This window comes from Epinephelus moara, chromosome 19 (assembly GCF_006386435.1).
Source record: "Epinephelus moara isolate mb chromosome 19, YSFRI_EMoa_1.0, whole genome shotgun sequence".
NCBI lineage: Eukaryota > Metazoa > Chordata > Actinopteri > Perciformes > Serranidae > Epinephelus > Epinephelus moara.
In genome coordinates this window covers 15,084,155-15,111,142 of record NC_065524.1, presented here as the reverse complement: position 1 = coordinate 15,111,142, position 26,988 = coordinate 15,084,155, and the positions used below count along the sequence as shown (strand labels likewise).

At 39.3% G+C, this 26,988-nt stretch overlaps 3 protein-coding genes across 3 annotated transcripts; all 3 read right to left on the bottom strand.

The window, feature by feature from the left end:
* Positions 1-926: 926 nt before the first annotated feature.
* Positions 927-10,455, bottom strand: LOC126407193 (interferon-induced, double-stranded RNA-activated protein kinase-like). The gene is made up of 17 exons (XM_050071892.1): positions 10,191-10,455; positions 8,364-8,502; positions 8,123-8,193; positions 7,896-8,045; positions 7,260-7,392; positions 6,921-6,988; positions 6,740-6,830; positions 6,513-6,577; positions 6,348-6,435; positions 5,982-6,040; positions 5,734-5,853; positions 5,499-5,639; positions 5,200-5,404; positions 4,122-4,259; positions 3,938-4,036; positions 3,651-3,713; positions 927-3,269 (listed from the first exon to the last, which is right to left on the bottom strand). The coding sequence occupies exons 1-17, from the start codon at positions 10,295-10,297 to the stop codon at positions 3,135-3,137; spliced, it is 1,872 nt and encodes a 623-aa protein (XP_049927849.1). The 5' UTR covers positions 10,298-10,455; the 3' UTR covers positions 927-3,134.
* Positions 10,456-11,492: 1,037 nt separating this feature from the next.
* eif2ak2 (eukaryotic translation initiation factor 2-alpha kinase 2) lies at positions 11,493-23,015 on the bottom strand. The gene is made up of 17 exons (XM_050071893.1): positions 22,509-23,015; positions 21,629-21,779; positions 21,313-21,386; positions 21,059-21,208; positions 20,801-20,933; positions 19,581-19,642; positions 19,406-19,496; positions 16,173-16,204; positions 16,045-16,087; positions 15,565-15,641; positions 15,293-15,412; positions 15,038-15,172; positions 14,730-14,946; positions 13,938-14,081; positions 13,702-13,797; positions 12,302-12,364; positions 11,493-11,997 (listed from the first exon to the last, which is right to left on the bottom strand). Exons 1-17 carry the CDS (start codon positions 22,601-22,603, stop codon positions 11,860-11,862), a joined length of 1,821 nt encoding a protein of 606 aa, XP_049927850.1. The 5' UTR covers positions 22,604-23,015; the 3' UTR covers positions 11,493-11,859.
* Positions 23,016-23,794: 779 nt separating this feature from the next.
* Positions 23,795-26,905, bottom strand: gpatch11 (G patch domain containing 11). Its single transcript, XM_050071894.1, has 8 exons — positions 26,725-26,905; positions 26,268-26,494; positions 26,142-26,183; positions 25,547-25,667; positions 25,358-25,448; positions 24,656-24,769; positions 24,333-24,414; positions 23,795-24,245 (listed from the first exon to the last, which is right to left on the bottom strand). The coding sequence occupies exons 1-8, from the start codon at positions 26,772-26,774 to the stop codon at positions 24,190-24,192; spliced, it is 783 nt and encodes a 260-aa protein (XP_049927851.1). The 5' UTR covers positions 26,775-26,905; the 3' UTR covers positions 23,795-24,189.
* Between the last annotated feature and the right edge of the window lie 83 nt (positions 26,906-26,988).

Here is a 26,988-nt window from a genome sequence, read left to right as displayed (position 1 = left end):
ATTTTGTACATCAAAGTGATTTTATGAAAGTAGGGCACATTCCCCATTCTTTTAGAAATAAATCACTTCCTGACCTCACCTGTTTCAATTTGAACTTATTTTTCCCTACATGATACCTACGTCTTCAAGTGTTTAGAATGTGGTTTGATTAACCAGAATGACCCACCACTCAGGAGACAGTTTTGGACATCCACCCCACCTCAAGACGCAATTATATACTTAAAAAAATTAAACAAAACTTTATCTCTGATTATTGGAAAGCTTAAAACAAGGTTATCCACAGTGTCAGTATTATTGGTCCAAAATAAACACATTTGCAAATTAGGTGATCTCTGTTTTGGTCCTGAAATCGTAATAAGGGGGAAAAATGCATGACCTCTAATTTTTTTCTTCTTCTTTTAATGTTAGAGGATAAACACTTCTTCACATCTCCTTGAATTTTCATGTTGTTGAGCAACAGCATTCTTCTAAACACATGGTGGGTAGGTCAGTCTAACACATGGATCTTTAATGTTGCCTGTGATTTTCTGTTTCATCTCAAATATTACCTCAGTTTTCCCATTTGTTTATCATTCCATGACTGGAAACAATTTAAAATGACAATTTAAATAAAATTACATGATTGATAAGCATCACTGTAAATAAAAAAGGCTAATTATCAACTTTCATCTCTTGGCCAAATAAAACTATGTCATTTTCAGGTACTAATTATGTGTAACTGTAATACTGTGGTTTTATGGCTACATTACAATTTCATAAATTGTAAATTGGCTTAACAAGTAAATCATGTCCAAAACAAATTGTAAACCTTGTATCCTGATGCAACAGGTGCGGCAACTTCTCATACAATTCAAATAAATGAATTCATCAAGCTATTCCTGAATTATGCCCAACAATATTTTCTAAATAAAACAGAAATATTGACATTTTAATTATTTCCCATTCCTTTATTGATGAATGTATGCAAAAAACAAACAAACAAAAAAACCAAAATACAAACTAAACCACACAAAATACATGGCCCCATTTTGGGAAATCCTGTTTTTAAACTTCAGATATTCAGTACAAATCAAAGGCTGTGATGTGACCCCACTTTAAATATGTTTAACCATTCCCAGCATAGAGTAAAATGTCAACTGTGGACACAGAAATTACAAGCTCATGATTATTTAGAAGAAATGCTAGAAAGATGTGAATTAATGTAAACCTTACTTTTTGATTTCATGTTTCATATCTTGATTATAAAACCCATATTAACTCATTTCAGGTTGTTCATTAGCCTAATTCCATGATTAATGGTTTCACCCTCTGTGTGCATGCGGCAGTGTCTTTGTACAAAACCCAGAACCACAAACTGCCACCAGTTACCATGGTTAGAGTTCAAGTTAAAGCGCTATATAAGTGCAGGACGTTAACCATTTTCCTACAAATATGAATAACATTGCAATCAGGACTCAACATTAATTGTCTAAGGTACATTTTCTTTGGACTTGTTCTTTGCAAATGTACTCGTACTTTTGACAAGTAAATGTACTTTGCACTTGTCTCGCCACAAAAGTCACTTGTCCAGTTAAAAATCAGGCTCCCAGGAAGAGTGCCTGGCTTTGAAGGCAATTTTCATAGCAGCCAGTCAAGTGATGCCACGTGGCCCAAAATGACTTTTTTCCATTGACCTACATGACGAAAGAGGTGACTGTAAATCAGTGGATAAATTATTCTGAGCGTCACAACCCAAAATGACTCGTTTCACTCTCATGATTTAATCCATTCAGTTGGATAACATTTGCAAAGTCTGGAAAAGGCACGCAATTCAATAAATTATCCCTATTCAAGTTAACAGAGTGCGAAATTGTAAGTAGCCGACTCAGCCACGGAGCGCTCTAGTGCGCCTGCTCTGTGGGCCGCACAGTGCGGAAGCAGTGTCGATAATCATTGGATCATCTGGGTAGTTTTACTAGCGTCAGTTGAACCATTTCCACAGATTAACTCTCAAAGAAATAAATGGGACACAGGCTCCAACACTGTATCCTGGTCTCTTAATACATCTGTGGTAAAAAATGACGTTCTCCTTTTTTGTTTTTCATACATTTCATGTATCTACTTCCACCAAGGAGGTTATGATTTTGTCCTTTTTGAAATAAAATGGGACAAAAATACACTCTTTACTAATAATTACTTTGTAGTCATTTCTAACCATCGGCTGAGATGATGAAAGTAACTCCTCTGTTTTATTATTCTTAAGAACACACCATGCACACTTCTCTCCTAGTTCACAGCCAGTCGACGGAGGTGCCTCTCAACTGCCGACAGAGTGGTGCCACTCAGCTCTCCAGCTACGTGACTGGTGTTGGACGTTGACCCTACACTTCAGTTCACTATCAGCACCCTTAACCCCTTCGTGAGGGAGCAGAGGCCCTGAAGAAAAAGCTAAGTTAGCATTGAGCTAAGATGTGTCAAAGAGAGGTGGTCGAATCTTAATTTATGATGAATTATAAAGCAAATTCTGTCTACGTTTGGCCTTGTATTCATTTATTACAACGTCGCCTTGTAGCAGGGTTCAAATAACCGTTGCGTTGGTTTATTTGTTTTGTACTGGTACAGTGTGTACAGGCGTGTCGTGCAGGCTCCAAACAGAGCATGGCTGCAGCTACTGTATATGTCTCGATAAGTTGGGTTGCCCCTCGCAGACGCCGCAGAACATTACCCCCTGCTCTTCGTTTGTTCGTACTCCAGCTGTTGACGAACGTTTTTTCTTTCTGTCTGACCCTTGGTCGGGCTGCTGAGCCTGAGGGAACATCGCCACTGCTGTTCTTCTCTGAAGTGTTTACACTGCAAGCGTTCCCTACTGTGTGGAATAACACAATCGACTCCTGATTGGTCAATCAAGGCGTTCTGAAAGGGATGTATCACGGGGAAAAAATGCATTTGTTTCAAATCAGTATTCTGAATGTATTCATTTAACTAAATAGCAGAGTGAAAAGTGGCACGTTATGTGACGACACACTACCATTTTGTTTAGGATTTTCAACCTTGATGTCAACATTAACAGTTACAGTAACAATTAATAGTATATCAATTTATTTCATTAAATCAAAGACACCACAGGAGAGACTTGTCACAAATCCTTGTGATAATCAGTATGTTACATTTTCCCGACGCACATTTTGTGAGTTGAACATCTGCGCCCACTTCTCCAGCTCTGCCTGCAGTTTACTTGCTTCAGGTCGGTCTTTTGGCTTCTCACACAGCATTGACTTGATGAGTTGGTTCTGTAAAAAACAACAAAAAATGCCACTGAGATCTTTGAACCAACAGTAATAAATGCTGTCATACTACAATATTGCTGAAGCTCCACAGTACACAGTATTTCCGATATATACATTTTGGACACTGACATTGATCTCTTCTCAAAACACTTATCTGTGTTGCTTGATATTTGACATTGTTCACATGCAGACAGCAGCAGCCCTGTTTTGACTCTCATCCTTGGAGGATTAGAAGATGGACAGCTGTTGTAAAAGTGTAAACCCCTTTGCATCAGCGTTCCTGCTACTCTGTTGGTGACCTTCATGACTGATTGGCACCCTGTGGGAAATACTGTGTCACGTGGCCAACAAATTACTTACTGTAATATAAATATGGTAATATACCTCTTGGGGAAAAGTCAGTGAAAACTCTTTGGGAAGCATCTGACGTTTAGCATTCCTCAAAATCTGGTATTCATGAAGAGATAAAAGGATGAAAAAACATGTTAGTTGGGCCGAAATGTAATAATTAAATTATGCTCTGTTGAACATTACAAATAAATTAAGGAAAAATTAAAGAAGACAGGATAAAGAATGAATAATAAAGTTCCATTGTGTCCGCTATCTACAGTAATATGGTAACATTATTGTGACAAGTCAAACTTTCATAGTAAAGTAAGTGAAAGACTCACCTCTCCTCTTTCGTGGCCAGAAGAGACTTTCCAAAGGAGTTCCAGGTATATCAGCCCCAGAGCAAATATGTCCACTTTTCGGTCATAGGCCTTCTCCCTCTTTTGTGATAGAATAAACACACAGTATTAACAAACACAATAATACAGAAAAACTTGAGATTATTGTCTGTAAAGACCATCTCACTTGTTCCGGAGCCATGTAAGATGGGGTTCCCTTGTCTACTGTCCTGTCCACCACAGCATCGTCATCATCATCTTTGGTGACCAGACCAAAATCCCCAATCTTCACTTCTCCATCGAGTCCAAACAGGATGTTTGCAGGCTTACCATTGAAAAGCAAAAACAGAAATTGAGACAAACATTTCCCTCTTCTCACACAAAGTGCCATCTTGCAGTAGTGACATCATTTGGAGCTAGGATCTGTGCAGTAGTGAATGGGGGGGCGGGGCCACAGTATCTAGGTCCTGCCCATACACCCCCATCCTAGCTGCTAACATAGAGGGGGCGGGGTTAAGGACTAAAACAGCAGCCAGCCACCAGGGGACAATCAAGATCTTTTGGCTTCACTTTCTGAGAGCTGTCATGTCATCCATCTTAAACACACTGTTGGTTTAAACATGCCAAGAACATGACCATCTCTGATATTGGGTCAAAGCTCGCCCGGCCGCAGCCTTGTGGGTTGCGTTGACTTCAGATGGGCTTCATCATCATTCAGGGACAATTCAGCCCTAACATTCAGTGATGATTCAGCTGCATGTTTAACAGCCGTGGCTGCTATTGCCAGACATAACAGATACTTCATCAGTTTCAATTACATCAAAAAAAGTGAGAGTGGGAAGCTCTTGGTCTGCGGATGAAACTCAAGCTACCAACAACCGTTGCACTGTGCAATAGTAAACAGTGCTAAAGAGCACCCTGCTTTAAAAAGTCATTGGCTCAAAACTAGGGTGTCAGCAGACAAGACACACCTTCAAGTGGGTAGCCCAGTTGTATAGGGATGCAAATCCCGGGGAGAGAAGCAGTGACAGTTTACTGTCTGACTAGTTTGGTATGATGAGAAGGATGACCAATAACTTTTCATTTCCGGCTGGATGCTGCCTTACAGGGAATGCTATCACCTGATTGGGTGGGGAGCACAAGGATCTGTCTCAGGGCAGGGCCTTGTCAGGGTACACCAGAGGTAAAATGCACATAAATTAAGTCCCACACAGGTAGCTGCTCTGTATCGATATCGATCAACACAATGCAGTGTCTGGTCTCACCTTAAGGTCTCTGTGGATGTGCCTCTTGGAGTGAATATATTCGACTCCACTGACTATTTGCTGAGCAATTCTTAGACTTTCTTCTCTTCTCTTGGAGTCTTGCAGAGACGGAGCGTTCTTCTCCTTAATCCACTCTCTCAGTGTTTTGGTGTCACATAACTCCATCTGAATATAGAGGTACTTTGCTGATGAATTTTCTGTAGATCTAGAAAAGAAATTTATTAGAGATAAATGATTGAATTACTCACCTTTAACTTCATAGAAAATGTTAAAACTGAGGGTGAGTGCATGGGACCTACTGGGAAGAGCTGTAACTGCCAGTTGAACTACCACCTGAAATATCCAATTGGTACTCTGAATCCTCCTTCCAAAATGTGTAGTATCTGACGATATTACGGTGGAGAAGGTCAGACAATGTCCCCACTTCTCGAAACGCTTTCCTGATCCGAAGGAGAACGAGAAAATAAATCAGTGAACAAAGTAATTACATAAAACTGCACAATGCACACTGTAACCTCACTGCTGCATACTTACTCTTCACAGCGGACAATCTTCACAGCATAAGACTTGTTCAGCAGTTTGTGTCTTGCTTTGAAAACAGAACCAAAGCCTCCACTGCCAATAGGTTTTATGGTATCGAAGTCTGCAGTAAACCTGTTGAGATTAAGACTATTTGTTAGGCAAAAAAGGTAAAAAAACACTACTGTCTTTTTGATTGGGTGAGAGATTTAAGACCACATCAGTATAGAACACACATGCGACAATGCATTTTTTTGCCGTACCTTGACTGAGTGGATGCGTCCTTCTGACTATTTCCCATATTCCTGTCTTTGACAGCATGCTTGGAGAAAAAAAGAATAAAACAGATTTAAAATTTAGAATCCATCTCTATTCATAAAGTTGTACATTATCTAAGAAGCAGGACTGACAACGTGCCATTCGTCACATCAAAACAGCTAATTGGTATATTGTTTTTTGAGTGCCTCCCTCCAAATTTGCAGCTCTCTTTTTTTCCTTGACTAGACAAACAAAACTTTCTTGCTCTCATAACAGTACTATTATTCCATTCCCTCTTGACATACAGAGCAAGCAGGATATAAGAGGGTGGATTTCAGAATGCGTTTAAGATTGTGATTGAAGGTTCAGACCTGATCCTTAGAAGAGTTCGATGAGTCCGTCTGTATTCCTGAGCTACTTGTACCCGTTGACATGCTCTGTGATGATGCAAGAGACTCCCTGGAAGAAAATAATAATATGCATGAGTACGGCTTTTCTACAATCTGTTTCAGTACTAGCGTCAATAAGGGCCTTACAGTGAAGTTGGTTTTGACAACCTGGCTGGTGCATCATTTTCAGACACAGTTGACCGTAAGCCCATCTACAATTCACACACACACAAAAAAAGGTTAGTTGTGACAATGGAGCATTTTCTCAATAAAACCATCTACGTTCTTTTACCCTCTTAAAAAATAAAATCAAATAATATTAATCATGTGACACAATTTTTCACCTCAATCAGATTTTGTACGAGAGAACAGACCTGAGCCTTGGAGGGGTTTGATGAATCTGTGAATAGTATTGAATGACTTGCGCTCCTTGAGGTGTTTAGAGATGATGACTCGTAGGACTCCCTAGGGGAAAAAAATGACAGACTTGAGTACAGCTTTGTTAGTATTTACGTTAATGTTCTGCTCTCCTACCAATGACAATAAGTGTCTTACAGTGAAGCTGATCGTGCTGACAACATAGATGTGGCACCACCTTCGGAGGCTGTTGATCTGATGGACACCTGAAATGCACAAGAAAGGTGTTTGACACGTTAAACATCATCACAGAAAAACAGGCTTTTGCCTGGAACAAAAATAATAAACTTGAAATCCCTTGAATGAAAAAAAGGCCTTTAAATGAAATGAAACATCTACTTCTACCAAACTACCCGGCTGACAGTGTATTTGGTGCACATAGCTAGAGCTGTTGCATTAGTTTTAGCTAGGTGTACCTAATAAACTGACAGATGAGATTATATTTGATGATTCAAAGAAGGACAAAATATGAAATACCTTGCTGTCGAAGTCGGTCTGGTCCTGAAGAGCAGACCAGGCCAGCCGAGCTGCATCTTGTTTGGCTGCCTTGATAGACATACCCTCGCCCACAGGGTATTCATTGCTGTCAATTATTAATTTGTAGAAAAACCTGTTTTGAAAAGAGATAGTTTAAGTCGTTCAATCAAAAGTTAGCCTAAAGTCTTGAAAAACATCGGCTAGTGGTCTGATGATGATAAAGCCTCTCAGGGTGGCCGAAGATAGTTCAGATGTTCCTGTGTAGCAAGAGGATGTTTGGGCCAATACTTCCTCTTTCATGCTCTAGTCATTTCAGCTAATCTCTACAAACAGGTATCTCCATATGAATGCAGTAAGATAGTTAATAAAAACCTAAATTGTCTTTGGACGATAGCTGATAGGTTCCAAAGTTGTATTTCAGCCAATGTGTACTCCCTCTTGACACACTGACTGTTTAGCTGCCGCTTAAGCGTGATTGGTCAATACTACTCTGACTACCAACAGACACCAGGGCACTTCTGATACCAAAATCTCACCCCATTACCCACAAAGTCTGCATGCGTATGTCTTTATATAGATTTCCATAGAGTGTCAGTAGTGTCTGCTCAGGTTACCGAGGTTCTGGTTCATACTCACTGACGCTTATGAGGTGGACCACATATCCTCTCTTCAACGAATGTATGGCCGTGGTTTTTTTTCTGACAGTAGTGGTTAACTAATGCAATGAAATTTGCTTCTGCAAGGATGTTGTCCTTGGAGTTCAAACTGAGGCGTCCTGTCTCATCACTGTAAAAAACAAGTAACATTTCACACTGATGAATACATGACAATGAAACAATGCACCGTTGTTGTGATCTACTCACCAAAGATCAGAAACATTTTGATTTAATTCCTCCTTTTGTTGACCTGACGAATGGCTGTTCTCATCTGCAGTCTTGAAAATAAAAAATACAACCTTGAGATGTTTCACACATCAGACTATGGCCTGCTGAGCATGTGACACCCTACAACACAGTACAGTTTTAGGCCTATGATTGGTCTTTTACTTTTAAATTCCTACAATCCAACATGCTCTAGTTTAGCAAAGAGGAAGAATAATCTTACTGTGTCAACTGAGTCCTGATGTGCGCTCTCAAACATGCTGCTCAGGGCGTTTTTAGCAGCATTATACTTGGCTTCCTTCTTGGTCATCCCCACACCATTGGGATAGACCTTCCCATTTAGGACTACCCTCTGGGTGAATCTGTAGAGGAATCATCACATCTCTGTTATTCAGGCAGGCCACCCTTTCATTATGTTAGTGGGGTTGTGTTGCACTGAACTAACCCTTACATGAATCTGCACACTACCCCATTCAGCCTGTAGGAGGTGATCACCTGTGTTGTTACCACTGTGGGACTCTAACAGGATATTAAGTCACTAAAGCCTTGTTCGGTTGTGATACATTCATATATACATTTATTGATTCAAACATTAACACTTTCCCCGCCAGACTATTATTTTTAAGTTGCCAGCCACCGCCAGCATTTTTGATCATATTCACTAATATTTCAAGACGCACAGAATAATTTGTTCTATGAATATGTAAACAGTATATACATGAAACTAAAGAGGAGACCTGTTTTTAAACACAAAAAACATTTTATTCTATCTTATTCCATTTTTTTTTATCAACACTTGAATTTGTGCATTTTGATTAATAAAAAAAATTCCAGACAAAATGCTCAGAAAAGGTCATTTTTGTCAAAGAATATCATTTTAAAGTATAAAATCAATTTCACATTTGCATTTTTTGTTTTTTCTCATGTCCTTATGTCAGTTTAAACTGTAGACATGAAAACAATAATAATAATACTAATAATAATAATAATAATAATAATGATAATGAAAATAATATTCTCTTTGAGGCATAGTGGAACACGCTGCTACATTCAGTGATCGTTCAGTGTTCTGTTGTCTCCTCTGTGGTCGTGCTGTCCATGTATCACTGTCACCGTCATGGTGATCTTGTTTGTCCCACCAAACTTGTTTGTTTCTTCGTCCAAATTGTACTGGAATTGTCGGAGTCCGAGTCCATCAACATCACCATGTCTTGCGCAACTGTGAACTTTTCCGTCAGCATTTTCGTGCACTTTACAAGCTGCTACATTTCTGTAAACAACATACACTTTCCAGCAGATCTTTTTCTCCGTTTGTTTTTAGACACGGCAGTGCTGTTCTATTTCACAGTGTAACAATATCTTTAAACAGATTGACGGAATATCTCGTGAATGATGGGGAAGCGTTGTGCCATAAATGACGGAAAATCTAATCAATGGCGGGGAAAGAGTTAAGGACTTTCAACTCTGTTTGTTCTTTAAAAACACAGTATGGAATTGCACAGAATAGACTCCACCCATTCTACCTCATCTGAATATGATGCTTTGTGCCTTCAGTAAAAAGGCTAAGTAGTGCCCCCAGAAATGTTTCATAAAGGTGCCCATATGGGGCCACTGAAAATATGCAGGTGGCACACAAAAACAGGAAGTCTTATCTGAATCTCAGGAATTTGATTTCTCTGTATAAGTGTAGGCTAGTTTAAAACTGTGTCAGTAGGCGTCAGCGATTGTATCAGGGGGCCATGGCCCTCCCTGGCCCCCCTTTGGGGCAACCACTGCTTAGGAGCAGATGTGTGAGCTAACATTTGTTAACTCCTTCAGTACCATTTTTTAAATACTCAATTTAGTTGGTTGTCTCTGACCAAGTCGTTTCATGCTACTTTAGGAAGTTTTTTAATATGCCAGGTGTCCTCCTAAAATGTAATCATCAGTTTCTGTGGCTATTACATGATAATTTATTACCACCACTATTATCGGCAGGCCTACCACCATCCATACCACCCCACCAAAGAGACTCTCACTCAAAGGCATTCACAACAAACAGGTAACTCACACTTTACTGTGTGCAGGTCCGACAGAGCCAAGGTCCTCATAGTGCAGCTGAGACCGTGTCTTCTGCACGTATTCGTTTAGTCTGGCAACACAGTTTCCTGTTTCCATCTTCAATGACTCAGCAGTCGGCTTTTGAGTCCAAATTACATAAAACTGTGGGTACAAAGTTTAAAGCTCACAATAATTGTCTCTCTTCCCTTTACCGTCTTCACCCTGCTCCTGGTCCTGCGTGTATCCGTGGTTTGTTTCGATTCAGCTGTCTTTAGAAACCTTTGGGTTTCGATTTCTCCATATAAACGTCATTCACGTCACATTACGTGGCTTGACTTCATCTAAGATAAAAAAAAACAACAACCGTTATCTGAATAATCGAAACTATAAAATTGGCACCAATTAAGTTCATTTACACCCATAAATAAAAATGTCTTATGGCATTAGGTATCAGTAACAGCAGATATTTTGTGACAGTTTGTTCAGAGTTGAACACATCTGTCCAGCGGTGTGCACAGTGTCTCAGGCTGGGGGCAAACCTTTAAAAACAGGCACCTCTCACATGCCATAGGGTTCATTTTTTGTCTGAGGTCCCATCAGAGTGTCGGCTGAGCTCTGACTGTAGCAGCCAGCGACCACAGAGCAAGTGGACACACCCTGTGTCAGCTGGTTGTTCCTGGCTGTGGGGATGGACACAGGTTTGGCAAATCATGTTCTGTACATGTTCTGTGACACTAATGCTGTGATAATAGGGGGGTTGAATGTGGTTACTGCAGTGGTTGCTGTAATTAGCAAGGCTGTGACAGGTTTTTAATGAGTGACACTAACAAACCTACATGCCAGTGTCAAATTATATTGTCCTCACAACCTGCTAACAGTCACAATCAAAGCCATAGAAATGGCCATTGTTTAAGTACCCAAACTGTGGTAGTAGTGTCCCATCAAGGCAGATATATAGAGCTTTAAAGTCATCCCACAGTGGCTGCTTAGACCAGTTAGATGCCTTATATTCTATAGTGGTTTAGGATGATGACTTCCTCTCTCTCATCTGGACCTACCTATAACTGTTAATGTTTCTTTTACCTTATTTTGAAAATCAAACAAAACTCTGTCTTCCTTTGTTCTTGCCACTTACCTGTTTCTTTCCTCCTAGTTCTGCTTACTTGTCCAGCTTGATCTTGAAAGTACACACAAACGAGATCATCACTGGAGGACTGATGATCACCCAGCACCCACTAAATTTCATAAAGTGTGTAAAATACAACAGTACATGTGCAAACTTTACAGAGGATGAATGATCGTTACACCCCAGTCACCAAAAGTGTTTTATTTTCGAGTTCAGCTCTTTCATTACAAAACAAAGGATGAAATGTGACGTCAGTTTAAAAACATTTCCAGCATGTAACACATTATTTTAATACCAGCCGTCAAAGTATTTACTCAGGACATGATTATTTGTGGAAAGTGAACATTATTGCAGTCTCTGGTTATGTGCATTGTCCTATCAATACTACATAATGATGTTACATTTTGTCTCATCAGTTCATGAATTATTAAAAGAGACAGTCCTCTTAGCAATCAGACACTTGCAAGTAGAATTACTATGGAATATGAGGCTGAATAAATAGGCATGCTTGTGATGACTGATGCTTTTGCCTGTTGTTTTTTCCATGTCATAATCAGAAAGTCCTATTGTCGCGACGCATATCTTTAAGCTTTGTTAGTGTACTAGCGCACTCTTCCAAGTCCGTCTTTACTTTACTTGCTTCAGGGCGGTCATCTGGCTTCGCACACAGCATTGACTTTATGATTTGGCTCTGTAACAAAGAGAAAAGCTATTGTGATCGCCACAGTATCCATAAATGCTCAGTGTCTTTGAGGCTCCACTGTATTTCCCTCAAGCTGACTTTACTTGGGCAGCCTAACAAAGACATCCTTAAACAGCCATCTCTCCTGCTTGATATTTAACATTTTATTACATTATACACACACATCCACAGTCCTGTTTTGGCTCCTTATCCCACAAGGCTTCACAGATGAACTGTTGTAACAGTGCAAACCCACTACCTCAGCCTCACTGCTGCCACTGTTTCATGTGTCAAGGAAAACAAAGAATTTTACCTCCAGGGAAAAATATTGTAGAAATACTTGAGGAAATTTCTGGTTTCTGGCATCATCCCAAACCTGAAATTCATGCAGTGATAAAAGGGAGGAGAAAACATGTAATTGATGCGATATAAAGCCATAAGCTGTCCATTAGACGTCTTTCACTGACGGCGTTTTGATATGTCACAGTGGGAAAAGCACAGGTGTAAATAATGAAACACAGCTACCACCGGATGTCAATATGACATCAAGAAGATGTTGGGACTCTAATGTCTGACAGACATTAAATTTTGGTTGGAATGAAAATCAGGTTGACAATATTTTAAATGTCTAATGACGTTAGAGTTTCACGTTGTGCAGATGTTGGGTTTTGTTCTCCATACCTTACGACTAAATGTTGTTATTGTAACTTAAGATGATGTTGGCATGAGACGTTTGCAAGATGCTGAATTTTGGGTACTTAACAACACAACTTAGAGCCAACAGAATATCAACCTCATCTGTCGTCAGTATTAGTAAAGTAATGGCGGCATTAGATGTCGCCCTGACATTGAATTTTGGTCACCAGACATCACAACCTAAATTAAACTGAACATCAACGTCTCATGACAGTGCTGGTCTAGAAAATAATTGGCAGATTAATCAATAATGCAAAGAAACAGTTGCAGCTCTACTGAACTCCATTTAGCTGCTTCAGTTTTAGAGTCCTGGTATTATGCTCGCTGAATCACCCTCAGATTGTCATGGCTTACTGAGACGATTGAATAGAACAAAACCATTGTTGATGTTATTAATAACATCTGTGCTTTTCTTACTATGATTGCTCTAACTGCCTCTCTGTGCACCGCGCTCATGTGTGCGTGCTTGTGCGCGAGACCAGCGAAAGCACGTGAACACACATGAACGTGGTGCCCATGTTGGTCTCGCGCAAGCGCGCACACGTCAGCGCGGTGCACAGAGAGGCAGTTAGAGGTGCAGGCTACAATGAGGCTAAAACAGAGTTCAAATGACATTTTTCCAAACAACTTTTTATGTCGGGGCTTCAGGACACTTGGATCACTACGGACAAGCAGTATGGAGATAATCTGTGGTTTCAATTATGTGTTTTTGGACGTTTGAATCTGGGGCGCCGTAAGCCTGCATTAGGTGGAGTTGTGTTGCTACCCCCTCTCCCCTGGGATCTCTGCAAGTGATGTGAGGACTCTAAAACTTCACCTGAGCCTCCCTCGGCATATAGGTGAGTAGATAATGGCTGAATTTTCATTTTTGGGTGCACTATCCCTTTAAGATCAATCAACATCTATTATCTGATAAAGTGTCTGGTACCTATCATTGAAACAAACTCACAGCAAAAAGCAGTTCTTAGTTAACAGTTACTATTGACCTGAATTTATTTTGAACTCCAAACAACTCACCGCTTTCCTTTCAAGGCCAGTGTTCCAAAGGAGTTCAAAATATATCAACCCCAGAGCAAATATGTCCACTTTTCGGTCGTAAGTGTTTTTGCTTTTCTGTCATAAAACAAAAACACAATATTAGCAAAAGGTACATCAGCTCTACAGCAACAGCTGTGGTGAAAATCTCCACAGGTCTACCTCTGACAACCAGTATTTAATAATACAGAAGAATCTAAAGATAATGAAAATCTCACTTGCTCAGGAGCCATGTAAGATGGAGTTCCTTTGTACACGGTTCTCTCAATCACGTTCTCAGCATCGTCATCGTTCTCATTGGTGACCAGACCAAAGTCTCCGATCTTCACTTCTCCTTCTTGCCCAAACATGATGTTGGCAGGCTAACCGTGGGAAAAAGAGATAGACAAACATATGGCTTTATGACCGATGGGATGTAATAGAGAGGCAAAGTTTTTCCCTTCCAGTGGACCACCATGGGACCTCATTGTTAAAAAAAAAAGCATGATAGTCAATAGGTAGAGACAATGTTTTGATCCCATTTCAGCTGTGCCATGAATTACACACATGGTGTGTAAGACTGTTTAAGACTGTGAAAATATGTAATTAGGACGACAACATAAGTCACATAGGTGTCATCATACCTTTATCTCACGCTGCGTGATGCCTGTGAGTTTCATACTGGGATGTACTCACATGAGCAACGGGTCTTAATCATTCTTTCGCTTCTCTGCTGATAAAAAGAGCAAGAGTCACTGGATAAAACATCAAGTAAGACGACATTACATTTGTGCGGGGGAACATGGCTGGTGTAGGTGACATATATCGTGCAAGACGAGAGATGTAGATCACTGAGATCACACTTCAAAAGAAAAAAAAAAGTTTTAAATGACAAACGTGTATTCATGGCACAATTTAGACAGGATCAAAAAATGATCTCTTGCTGTGACCACTGTACACATTTTTTTCCAAAATAAGGTCCCATTGGGGACTTTGACTCTCTAGAAATCATTTTATTCACTTCGTCTCACCTTCAGGTCTCTGTGGATGAGCATCTTGGAGTGAAAGTACTCCACTGCACTGACTATTTCCTGAACAATGCTTAGACTTTCATCTCTTCTCTTAGAGTCTCGCAGAGATTTCTTCACATTCAGAATATTCTTTTCGTCTATCCACACTCTGAGTGTTTTGGTGTCGCACAACTCCATCTGAATATAGAGGTAATTTACCGGTGTGTTACCAGTCGACCTAGAAAAGAAGGGACAGAACCGGACGTACCTTAATGTTTAGTAAAATAAGTACAGTGCAGCATGTGTTTTGATAAATGGATGTGACTTACTGTGAAGTGCTGCCACTGTCGTCTACAGTGTCCCATTGGTATTCTGAATCCTCCAACCAACATGTGTAGTATCGAACAATGTTACGGTGATGGAGGTCTGATAATGCCATTGCCTCTCGTAGAGCTTTTTTGATCCTAAGGAGAACAAGAACAAGGCTCAGTTAGTTAAACTTATTATGCACTTTTCAGAAAAATACTACACAGTGCACATTTGAAAATGGAAACAAAATGAAACATCTTTTATACTTGACTTACTCTTTGCATCGGACAATCTTTATAGCGTAATCTTTCTTCAGCAGTTTTTGTTTTGCCTTGTAAACTCGACCAAAGGCTCCTTTGCCGAGGCACACTATGGAGTCAAACTCTGCTGTAAACCTGTTGAGGTTAACACAAGCATGACTGAGGCAAAATGGTGACAATGCATAAATTACTTTTTTTTAATAATATTAAAAATGTATGTTAGTACACATATATACAGGGCTAAAGACCATGCAAATATTGTGAATCAATGTTTTCTTTTCCCATACCTTGAGCTTACTGTCTGGGTTGTTGTTTTCTTACTTGGACTATTTCCTGTTTTCTTGCCATTGAAATCAGCAATATTCTTGAATGAATAAAATAAAGTAATGATATGTTATTATATAATGATACTAGGGTTGTTGCAATAATACAATTTTAAACTTCAAAAAATACGAGTAAAAAAAACAAGACTTGATAGCTCTTTCAATACCACGGCAAAAAGAACAAAAAAAGTCCTCGGCCGTGCTGATACAGTAAAGTCACTGAACACGCATTTATTCATGTGGTGGGTTCTTTGCTGGAGGGAAGGCTGCGACAGCCACAGTTTGAGTTTTTAACCTTTGGTACTTTGATACTCTTAAATGCATAATAAAAGATTGCATCATTTTAAACACGTGGTATTGAAAAAATATCGTGGTACTTCAACAAATTTAAATGATAGTGTTATTAAAAAAAAATCTAGCATGATTGATATCTTCATACTTTACCTCTTTACTCTTTTTGTGGGCATTTTGGAAATTTGCTGCAATTCTAACAAGACAAAAAAAGTATAATGAGCAATATCGTCAGGTGAAATATGTTGTACCTTTACAGTGGGTCTCTCATGACAGCTTACCTTCTTCTGGGCTTCACATCAGGACTCTGAATCTTTGTAATGGGAAGTGGGAAAATATATCCAGTTATATTTAAGCATGCATATATTGGAAATCCATTATATAACTTAAAGAGGAACAAAGTCCTTCTATACTTGTCAGGAATCTTAAGAGCTCAGAGTGCAATGAAAACAAATGTTATATGATTAAGAGGTGTGCTGGGAGCTAGACTGACTTGGCTAATACTCTTGGTCTTGTAGTAGCATTGTTATATTTATTTATACAACAGTTAGTTCCGACCGAGTAATTTGATTGGACGAGAGGCATTCCATGAGTTCTGATGTAGAGTACAACATCACTGGGACATGCAACAGTAAAATCACTCCGCTCACAGGTTTTATGAATATAAATACAACCGTTAATTAACCAACTGTCACACTCGCTACATTGACGCAAACTGACACTATAGTGTTACGCCAAGAGGATGGATAATTTCCCCAAAATGACATTTGAATTCAATTATGAGTGGTCGTCAGGAGAGGACGAGGAAAAGGAAAGTCAGGACTCTTCTGTGCAGACCTCCAGGTGTGTTTGTGTAACATCAGCCGACCTCGACAAACTGGAGAGGAGCAAAAATGAATTTTCAGACTTGGCTAAGTCTGAAAAACATAAATATTGATCTGAAGTCCGTTGAGAAGACTGAGCTGAATACAGTCTTAAGGGAGTTTTATGGATCCATCCGGACCACTAAAGGGGAGCTCTACAGCATCAGCAGCTATCTTGGACTCCGGGTTGGTCTAAACCGTTCAACGAGCCTCCGGTTAGCCATTTGTGGAATTTAATACAGGATGCTGAATTCCTAACAGCTAACAATGTCTTCAAAGGTGTGGTGAAAGAGATCAGGAGGGCAGGGAGAGACAGAACAACACACTACCCCCCAATTTCACCTGATGACCAGCGCATCATAAAATATTCTGCAGCACTGAATCCAGACAACCCCAAAGGTTTACTGAATAAGGTCTGGTATGATATTCAGCTGCATTTTGGACGCAGGGGCAAAGAGGGGAAACGAGATCTCAAACCTGACTCATTCATCCTAAAACATGACGAGAACGGAGAACGGATTTCACAATGACATTCAATGAAGAAACAAAAAATCATAAAGATCCACTGGAGAGAGACAAGGAAAATCGGAGGGGCGCAATGTTTGAAGAACGGGGGGAATCCCCTCTGCCCGGTAGCATCTCTACAAAATATTCCACCAGATGCAAAAGCCCAGAAGGGAAGTAGCTATGACCAACACCTGCTGGTATACCACCGTTCCCCTGGGAATAAATCAGCTGGCCCAAATGTTGCCCAGGATATGTAAAGAGGCAGGGACGCACACGTCTTACACCAACCACAGCCTGAGATCCACGGCCATACAGAAGCTGTCTGATGCTGGACTCGAGGCGAGAGAGATCATGGCAGTTAGTGGGCACAGGTGAGGTACTTTAGCCTACAGACACACACATACACACAGTATGATGATTTAGCCTATAATACGTCACAAACAAAAATTTTAGCCTAAATCATGTCCGTTTTGCAGGGCTGAAAGCTCACTAAAAATTTACTGGAGACCATCCATTGAGGGCAGGAAACAATGGAGCAGCGCAATCTCAGATCAACCTGTCAACTTGCCGGATTCACACATGCCACCAAAGCAACTCTCACCAGACACCTTTTTCTCTGGATGCACAATAAACGGAAACGTACAGATAAATGTTCATGAGTCGAAGTAGAGGGTCGTGGACTTGTAACATGTAAAAAAGCTAGTTATTATGAGCTATTAGCTCTGTTTGAAAGTATTGAATTGAATTGAAAGTATTGTATTGTTTGTTGTTGTTTGTGTACTTGAAAGAGTCAAGTCCCGGTCTATTAGTTTGTGCTGGTGGAGCCACATAAATAAACAAAGAAATCATAATCTGTTGTCATTTATTGCGGCCAACTATAGCTAAGTTATGTTTGTAGAGCTGTTGTAGGCTATAAAAGCAAAGCAAAGCTGTGATATCGTTTGAACTGAATTATCAATGATCATCTGATGAGGTACTGATGAGGATGAGGGAGAGTGGAAGCTGAATCCAGCCGTGCCAACATCCAGGTTTGCCAACGTGTCATCAGCCAACTGGACGAAGTTACACAGTTGCAGATCAATGTAAATACAGAGTAGCTTGTGAGTTCTTGGCGTGTGTGCTGCGGACACTGGAGGAACTGTTTTGGAGCTACATAACATACTTAAATAATTTATTTCATCACCTTTTGTTAACATTTCCTTACTCAGCATTGCTGTTTAAGCTGCTGTTGAACTGTTGTCGTGCCTATGACCGAATCACAGCTGTGACGATATACAGTACAACATCATGACCTCGAGTGTATTGTGTGCTCTAATCAAATACACGTTACCCTAAAAAGCATCTTTGTAAAGCATTAAGGGACTTTCTGGCATTGGAGTAATCAAGACCAGTTAAAGGAATACTTCATCTGCAAAATGACCATCTGTATATCAATTACTTGTGTTACTGTGAATTTATACAAGAAAACTTTGTTGGTGAATGGAGAATTTAGAAAAGGTGAATATTGTTCATGAATTGCAGTAAATAAGATCAATGTTTAACACCAGCAAAACTATATCACAACTTTTGTTTGCAAACTCTCACAACTTGTGCAGTATAATCCAAGTCTCGTTTATCCAGTCGTATGCTCGTTACTTCCCAAATACATGTATTTTGGCTAAAACATCATGATTTAAAACACATCAAAACAAACACTCTCACATATGGCAGAATAGCTCAGACTCTGAACTCTGGAACTCTGCTTAAGTAAAGCTCATGGCGTACGCCTAAGCACTTTCAGGGCACTCTACTCGTAGATATAAGTGTTTTATAGTGTGACGTTTTAGTGTAAATGCATGTGTTTGGAAGGTACTGAGCATTAGACTGCACAAGCTGTGTGAGAGTTATGGTTGATATGGTTTTGCTGTTGTTCAACGTCATCTCCAATGACTTCACTTCATGAAGAATGTTCCCTTTTTTGGATTCTCTGTTAACAAGGGAGGCATGTGAGAAAAACAAAGTTTTGTTCACAAATTCAAGGTAACACGGTGAATGACTGAAATACAAATGATCATTTTGCAGGTGAGGTATTCCTCTAAGTAAAACTGGGGAAACCTAAAAGGTCAGTTAAAGCAAAAAGAGGATCACATAGGAAAATAACAGACCTGATCCTTGGGAGGATTTGATGAACTTGTGGGAACAACTGAGTCACTTGTGGTCGCTGGCACCTTTTTTGATTTTGCATCATGAGATCCCCTTGAGAATACAATGAGACACTTAAGTAGAATATGCGCAACATTCAACTTAACTATCAGCTGTATGGCTAAGACAGTGTCTTACGGTGTGTTTGGTGGCATGGACAGCCTTGCTGGTGCACTGTCATCAGCTGGGCAAGAAGATCCCTGAAAGCACAAAGGAAATGTTGGGCTGTTAGCATTTATAATAGTTATTGATGCTCTCACTTTGGGAACACTGGTACAGAGACAGCGACACAACAACACTGCTACATACAATTTTACAACAGAGCGGGCAGTGCAACCAAGTTTAAACAAATGTCACTTTTAACCCTGATAAAGAATATATCTATCTAATCTATATCTAATATCTAGAATACACCATAATGTCATTATGATCAATCACTGCATTGTAAATTTGTTGCATGCACAACTATGGCAAGAGTGGTACACGAAACTACATTTACAGTGGGCACCGTGGGCAGTGACCGTAATGCTCATGTTGGTTCCACACAAATTGTTTAAATAATAAGGTTTAAGATTAGTTCGAAACCTACTGGAAAATGTCAACAACAATGCTGGTGTGTGTGATGCAAATTGAAACTAGAATTACTGCCTCATGGTTGCATGCCTCAGCCAACCAGTCCAGTTGCACTTAGTTACATAAATGTCTGTGAAAACCTGGATGCTTCACACGCATCTTTCCCCCCGACAGCACAGAAGATCTATACAATCAGCACAGTTTTAAGGTGGGCAAACAAGATGAGTGTCACAATTGAGTATCTTAGCAAATGTCACCCCTTCTGTTCCTGAGATATGACATGAACAATGGTCAGAAAAGTGTTTCTGCAGATCATTATGACATCACAGTGACCTTTGACCTTTTGAATGTAAAGTGTCATCACTTTATTTTATCCTATTGGATATTTGTGTGAAATTGTCTCAGAATTAGCATATGAATATTTGAGTTATGGCCAAAAACATGTTTTGTGAGGTAACAGTTACCTCTGACCACCAAATTCTAATCAGTTCATTCTCAAGTCCAAGTGGACGTTTGTGCCAAAGTTGAAGAAATCTCCATGAACAACTCAAAAACATAATGCCTCCAGACCTGTGTGGCTGTGGCCAGAGGCATAAAACATTTTGATCTGAAATGATTTCAGAAAAAAGAAAGAAAAAAAGAAACGAAGCTGTGGTAGCTAAGGTTTAGTGGAGCAGAAAAACTGATGGTTAAATAAAAGAGTCAGGAAACAAATGCAATGTGCTTGCTCTACAGTCTTTGACGTGGCATACCGAAAACCAAAATGACCAGAAAATATGAAATACCTTGCTGTCCCAGTCTTTCTGTTGTCGCAGAGCACACAAGGCCAACTGAGCCGCATTTTGTTTGGCTTCCTTGACATTCTTGCCCTCACCCACAGGGTAGTCCTTATTGTTGATCACTAATTTGTAGAAAAATCTGTGTTGTGTTTTGAAAAGGAGAAAATATTTCAAACTCAGTGTTAAAATTTCTCCCTCATAGCCATTTAGTTCATAAAGTGTGTGTGGTGTCCATTCAGGTTGACCATGATCAGTCATACTCACTGAGGGTTATGAGGTGGACCACATCTTTTCTCTAAAATGTAGTCATGAGGGAGATTGTTTCTCTGACAGTAGCTGTTGATAAGTCCTATAAAATTTGTTTCTGCAAAACCTTCATCTGAAGTTATCACACTCAAGCTCTTTGTCTTATCACTGCAACACCAAATCAGACAAAGCAGACTCAAGTTATAACCCTGAATGACCAAACTGAATCAGAATAATCACACAGATACAATGTTGATACTGTTTGTGCTCACCAGATGTCTGACACGTTTTGGCTCAACTCCTCCTCTTGTTTGCTTGATACGCCGCTGTGTTTCTCCTCTCCAGGCTTATAAACAAAAGCAAGTATGATTTTATATTCATTCACTGACAGCTGCTTGTGTGACATTTGGAAAATCAACGGGATCAGTCACAAGTTTGGACACTCTGTCTCATTAAGTAAATGGGAAAGTGTGTCCAAACTCGTGACTGGTACAGCACATTCATATCAGTATTACAGTCAATGACAAACAAACCAATTCCCTCCTTTCCCCTGCACATTAGGAGAAACTAGTGTGTATTGCTACTTACCTCTGGACTTTTACACACTTTCACAGAGTCGTCTGGTTCCCCAAACAAGCCTCTCAGGGCATTTTTAGCTGCGTTCTGTTTGGCTTCCTTCTTGTTCTTCCCCACACCATCAGGATACGTGTTACCATTCACGACTGCTCTCACAGTAAATCTGAGGAGGAATGATAAAACTAAGTCAAACAGGCAAGATGATGAGAGAATGTGGCGAAAGGCAGGTTGCATTACAAAGACATGAATCTGCACATTTGATTAACATTCACACAGGTGAAGCTATCACCTTGACATATTGTTGGACCCCCTTAGGCCCTCATGGAGAAACTAATGTTCAGGCAAGCACTAGAGCTGGCCTACAATACCTGAGTTTGGTATCAGATCCAAAAGCTTCTTCAATATCTATCAATGCCACAGACACAGTTCAGTCAGTATTTAAAAGAATATAAAAGTTAACCATCACTTGCATGTATTACAATGTTATTTGAAGCAGTGTTACACTCATACAATGCTATATCCCTCAACATCTGCCTATTGTTTTTGTCCATAGGGTTTCAATATGCAGAAAACAAGTATCTGAACTAAAGGAATATACTGTGAATGTTAAATGCACGTTACATGCAAATATAAATGTGGTAACAGCTGACAAAGTGCGTTGATTTGTGGACATAGAGCTGTGAGTAATGTACTGTAGGATAAACATGCCTGATTAAACTGAATGACGTAAAACTGCACATAGAATACACCCATTTCCTATTTCATTAGACTACCAACAGAAAACGGGAAAGTACTACATCTCCCATTGAAAAAGACTATGTCCTTTTAGTCCCCGATCTTCAGGCATGACTTTTCATGTCGTAAAATCCATCAGAGAATTCATGCAACTCACGTTTTCATGTGAGCAGGGCCAACACATCCAACGTCCTCATACTTCAGCGCCAAGCGCTCTTTCTGTGCATACTCGTTCAGTTTAGCTACGTCCATTACAAACGACACAACAGCCGCGACGTCAACTTACATTACAAAGTGCAAATAACTGAATACAAACTATATCTTTTCCGTTTTCATCTTAAATCTGCTTCCACGTCTTCTTTATGTCTGGGCTCAATTTCGGTTTAGCCTCACTCGCAGTAAGTTTCGTTTTCTCGGTAAACGTCACACAACATGGCAGCTTCAAATGGTGCCTGAAATATCATAAGTGGTTAAAGCAAACATGAACCGAGAGGAAACTATCTGTCACCGTGGATAAAAGTGCTGCGTTTCGTAGCGGTTAAGTTAGTGTTCGGTACTTTGTCAGTAAATATTTTTAACGCATATTTTTATTTTTTATCGAACATTTAACTACTGTCTGCTTGAATTTTGTTTAATTTGTCGTCTTCTACAAATGTTTTAGTTTCAATAGAAATTGTGCCCACCTGTTCGCAACCTTGACAAAACGCTTATTTTGTTAGCATTCAACAACTACAGTTCCCAATAAGCTTTCGCACCGCGCCTACAGCTAAGACTCATGGGAGCTGGAGTTGTTAATGTATCTGCCGGTTGTAGATCAAAGAGGAATGTGGTAGGAAAATAGATTTTTTTTATTTAATTTTTTTTTATTTTAAGAATTATTTATGTATTGTTACTTATGCGTTTTCATATTATTATTTTATTTAATCGTTTTTTTGTATGTACATATATTTGATTTATTAATACTTGGTGACACTGTTTTTGTCAGGAAAAAAAGCAAAAAAGTTCAATAAATATTAATGAAAAAAATGGCTGAGGAAGTGACTGTCCAGCAAGTAGTAGATGTCCTCTTCTCATAGAGAAAAGTGTTTTGTATCGTGTTTCAGAGACACATTTTAGGTAACTTTCATGTCACAAGTGTCATACGACTTTTCAAACAAGCAAGAAAAGGCAACTATTGTGTATTTACTGATATGCTTATCAGATACAGAATAATATTCTGCTGGTATTGAAATTCAGCGGTGACCCCAGAGGATACTAAAATAATAATTTTAAGACCCACATAAACTCAAAACTGAGCAGCACATAAACACAAAGGCAAAATGGGAATGTCAGATTAAAGAGTCAGGAAGTTTAGTGTCTACATTTTGTTAAGTAAATAAAACCCAATGTAATTTATTGTATCATAGTAGCTCAAGTAAAACAACAGATAAAAAAATACAAGGTACGATTCTTAAACATTTAATGAAAACACAGGTATTGCTCTTGAAACATGTCTTAAAAAACCTCTGCACATCTTTTCAAAATATTAACATTAAAAGGTACCCTATATTTCCACAGGATTTGTAAATGTAAAGAAAAATCAAGACTGCAACCCCAAACTAGGGTTAGGGTCTATAAACAGAGAGTGCCTCCAGAGATAGACAACAGATTCACATGAGCATGATAAATAAATATTCCTCCACTTCTGATGACCTAATTGCATCAATTGCTTATCAAAGCCAAGTGTGACGACCCTGTTTCCCATTATAAAATGCTGCACTCACTTCCACATATAACGTTTCTAGGGTCAAACATCTGTTACCGCTTTTTTACTAGGACCTAATGTGCAAATTGTAACTTCAATCATGGTCTGCTGCTGTATCCCCAGGACAGTTAGAGCACAAGTCCTCTTCATCTGTAAGAGACAAAAAAATACATACATAAATCAGCAAAGGCAACAAAAATAACAATAAAACCACAGCCATGTTGTCACCACTCTTACCATTATAGGTGGTCCCACACCATATGCAGTAAAAATGGATTCCTCTTAAATAGGATGTCAAAATTTGTAGTTTGTCAAAGGACTGTAACAGAGAGGCACATATCAAATACATTTTCATTTTACTGTGGATTAATCACCAAAGTTATAAGACACATATGAGATGCATTTATCTCGCCATATGCCAGTATAATAACTGTACTACACACTGGCGGAATATGCCAGTATGTCAACACGTTAGCAACAAGTCTTTGCACCAAATGTGGGGTCATAAAGTTGGATTACACATAACACACATGAATAAACAAGGTAAACTAGACACTTACAGTTAATTCCACAATCTCCTCTTCTTCCTCCTCCTCCTCCTCCTTAAGCGCATCTTCCTCCTCATCAGTCTCTGCTTTAGGCCAGTACCAGTCTTCCCTGGGGGCAGTGATGCCCTGAAAGATAATTAAGCCAAAAGATTCACACACAGAAACCACCAAGCGCTGCACCTAAACTGATGTTGAGTGAATTGCCAAAATATACACAATTTATTCCCTGGATTAAGGCATGGTAACTTTGTTGGCATATTCTATTAGGGCTGCGCGATAGGAAAACAAAATCATGTTGCATTGACTTTAACAGATACTGCAACTGTTATATGAGTCACAGTTTTAGTGGGAGTGGTAAATTTCATTTTCACTGAAAAAATATAACAATGATGATGATGTGATTTTGCTGGGGTCTGTGCCAAACAATGCACGTTCCCTTACATCTGGAATATGATCTGTGGGCCGGCCATCTATGTAGAACCACAAAGCTTCATTTATAATTGTATGTTGTGACACATTTTACCTTTACCGAAAAAACTGTAGCTCCTGTGATTGAGATATTGTACTTGGCCATATTGCAATTTCAATAATAATTTGACTAATAGTGCAGCCCCTAGTCTGTATTTATTCTCAGTGCAGAGTGACTGAACAGCAAAACAGCATTAGCACTGCGATGTACTGGTGAGCCTGTGATAAAGCCATTATTCCTCCAACCTTCTGACTGTCCAGCTGCTCACAGGCTCGCTGACTCCTTTTGAGATCTCCTTCAATCTTTCGCTCCTCTCTCTCTGTCCTTACTCTTGACCTGGAATTAAAAAGCACAAGATTACACACAGATGTATTATACATACGCTATATTACATAGAGATATAGTGCATCTCATAAGACAGCTGCAAACATCACCTAAAATCTTCCAGAGATTTGGTCTCATTCTGTTGCTTGGCTCGTACTTTCTGACGATAATGTTCAAGTTCCTCCTCTGCTTTTCTTTTCTTCATCTCTTCCATTCCAATGCCACCTCTGTCTGATTTAGCATACAAAGAAAAGTATATAAGAATTGTAAGCAGTAAAACAGTTACGCATTAAATTACAAAATAAATGCAACTGTAAACAGTTAGTGAGCAAAATATATGTATTTGAATTACAGTTACTAATCAAAACACTGATGACTTCAATAGGGTTATATACAAATATATTCTTTTTGGAACAAAGTTCATATGTAGAATATAACAATTATTTTTGTTGCTTTGTATCTTTTCACTGTGCATGAATGGCTTCTTTTAGCATAGCCAGACATTTTTAAACTTTGCTGTCCAGTTTAAAACATTTGTTGGAAAAGTAATCAAAAAGTAATCAATACTCTGACAAAGTAATTAAAACAGTTACCTTTTTGAAGTAAATATTTAACAGGGTAACTAATCTGTAACATTTCAAAGCAAGCTTCCCAACAGTAATTGTTACCAAATACATTTTTGACATATAAATATGTATAGCCTACCGGTTTTGATATTTAGAGGAATTGGATCAACCCTTCCTGCACCTGAAGAGGTAACAGAGATTAAAATTAACACAAGCAACAGATGCAACACAGATTAAAAATAAAGAAAGCAAAGAAGAAACTTGCCCTCCTTTCCGAGGCCTTGACCAGCTTTGTAACCCATTTTCTTCAAAAGTGCAAATCCTTTATTCTCATTGCTGATGGAGTTTTGTAAAGCTGCCTCTCTGCTTTCCTTCTCCTGCTCCTTGAAGGTCTTCTGCCGGTTTTTAATGTTTATCTCCTGTTGTCGTGTCTCCTTCTTCATTGCCTCTTTTACCCGTCTCACCATGCTGACACCTGGCTTCACATCTTGTCTGACGGACAGAAGAACATCGAGGAAGTTCTTGGAAAAACATAACAGTGGTAGCTATTGTGCAAAGCAATGACTCTAAACTCCCACTTCTATATTTTTTTACAACTGTAACACCATTAACTTTAATTATATGGGACTGATAACACAGAGGCAATAACAAAACATCACGTAGTGTAACAATTTCTACATCCTCAGGCTTTGATACAAACAGCAGACACATAAAACGCTTACATTTTACTGAGAAATGCATCAGACATATAGTCTTCTTCCTCGTCAGACATTACGGCCGCGAAAAAGAGAATTAATGTACAAAAGAACAGCTGTAGACTTAATTTATAATCCGGTTGTGCCTTTGATATTTGCTTCACGGATGTTTGGTTCGTTCATAGATACATCCCGAGTAGCTACAAGCTATCCAACAAGTATACAGTTCCGGCGGCGCTTTTGCCAAATAATTCAGAAGTAGATATTTATTTGAAATACACAGAGGCAACT

What these genes read in the sequence shown, in the direction of transcription:
- LOC126407193 (XM_050071892.1), bottom strand. Translation starts at nt 10,297, where the DNA reads ATGGAAACAGGAAACTGTGTTGCCAGACTAAACGAATACGTGCAGAAG. An exon ending in CTGGCCACGAAAGAGGAGAG is followed by an intron (nt 3,714 to 3,937) that starts GTGAGTCTTTCA and finishes CATGAATACCAG; the next exon opens with ATTTTGAGGAATGCTAAACG. An exon ending in CACTGACTTTTCCCCAAGAG is followed by an intron (nt 3,270 to 3,650) that starts GTATATTACCAT and finishes TGTTTTTTACAG; the next exon opens with AACCAACTCATCAAGTCAAT.
- eif2ak2 (XM_050071893.1), bottom strand. Translation starts at nt 22,603, where the DNA reads ATGGACGTAGCTAAACTGAACGAGTATGCACAGAAAGAGCGCTTGGCG. An exon ending in CCCACAAAAAGAGTAAAGAG is followed by an intron (nt 15,642 to 16,044) that starts GTAAAGTATGAA and finishes TATTCATTCAAG; the next exon opens with AATATTGCTGATTTCAATGG. An exon ending in CTTACATGGCTCCTGAGCAA is followed by an intron (nt 13,798 to 13,937) that starts GTGAGATTTTCA and finishes GTTTTATGACAG; the next exon opens with AAAAGCAAAAACACTTACGA.
- gpatch11 (XM_050071894.1), bottom strand. Translation starts at nt 26,774, where the DNA reads ATGTCTGACGAGGAAGAAGACTATATGTCTGATGCATTTCTCAGTAAA. An exon ending in GATGCATTTCTCAGTAAAAT is followed by an intron (nt 26,495 to 26,724) that starts GTAAGCGTTTTA and finishes TCTGTCCGTCAG; the next exon opens with ACAAGATGTGAAGCCAGGTG. An exon ending in TCAAGGCCTCGGAAAGGAGG is followed by an intron (nt 26,184 to 26,267) that starts GCAAGTTTCTTC and finishes TTACCTCTTCAG; the next exon opens with GTGCAGGAAGGGTTGATCCA.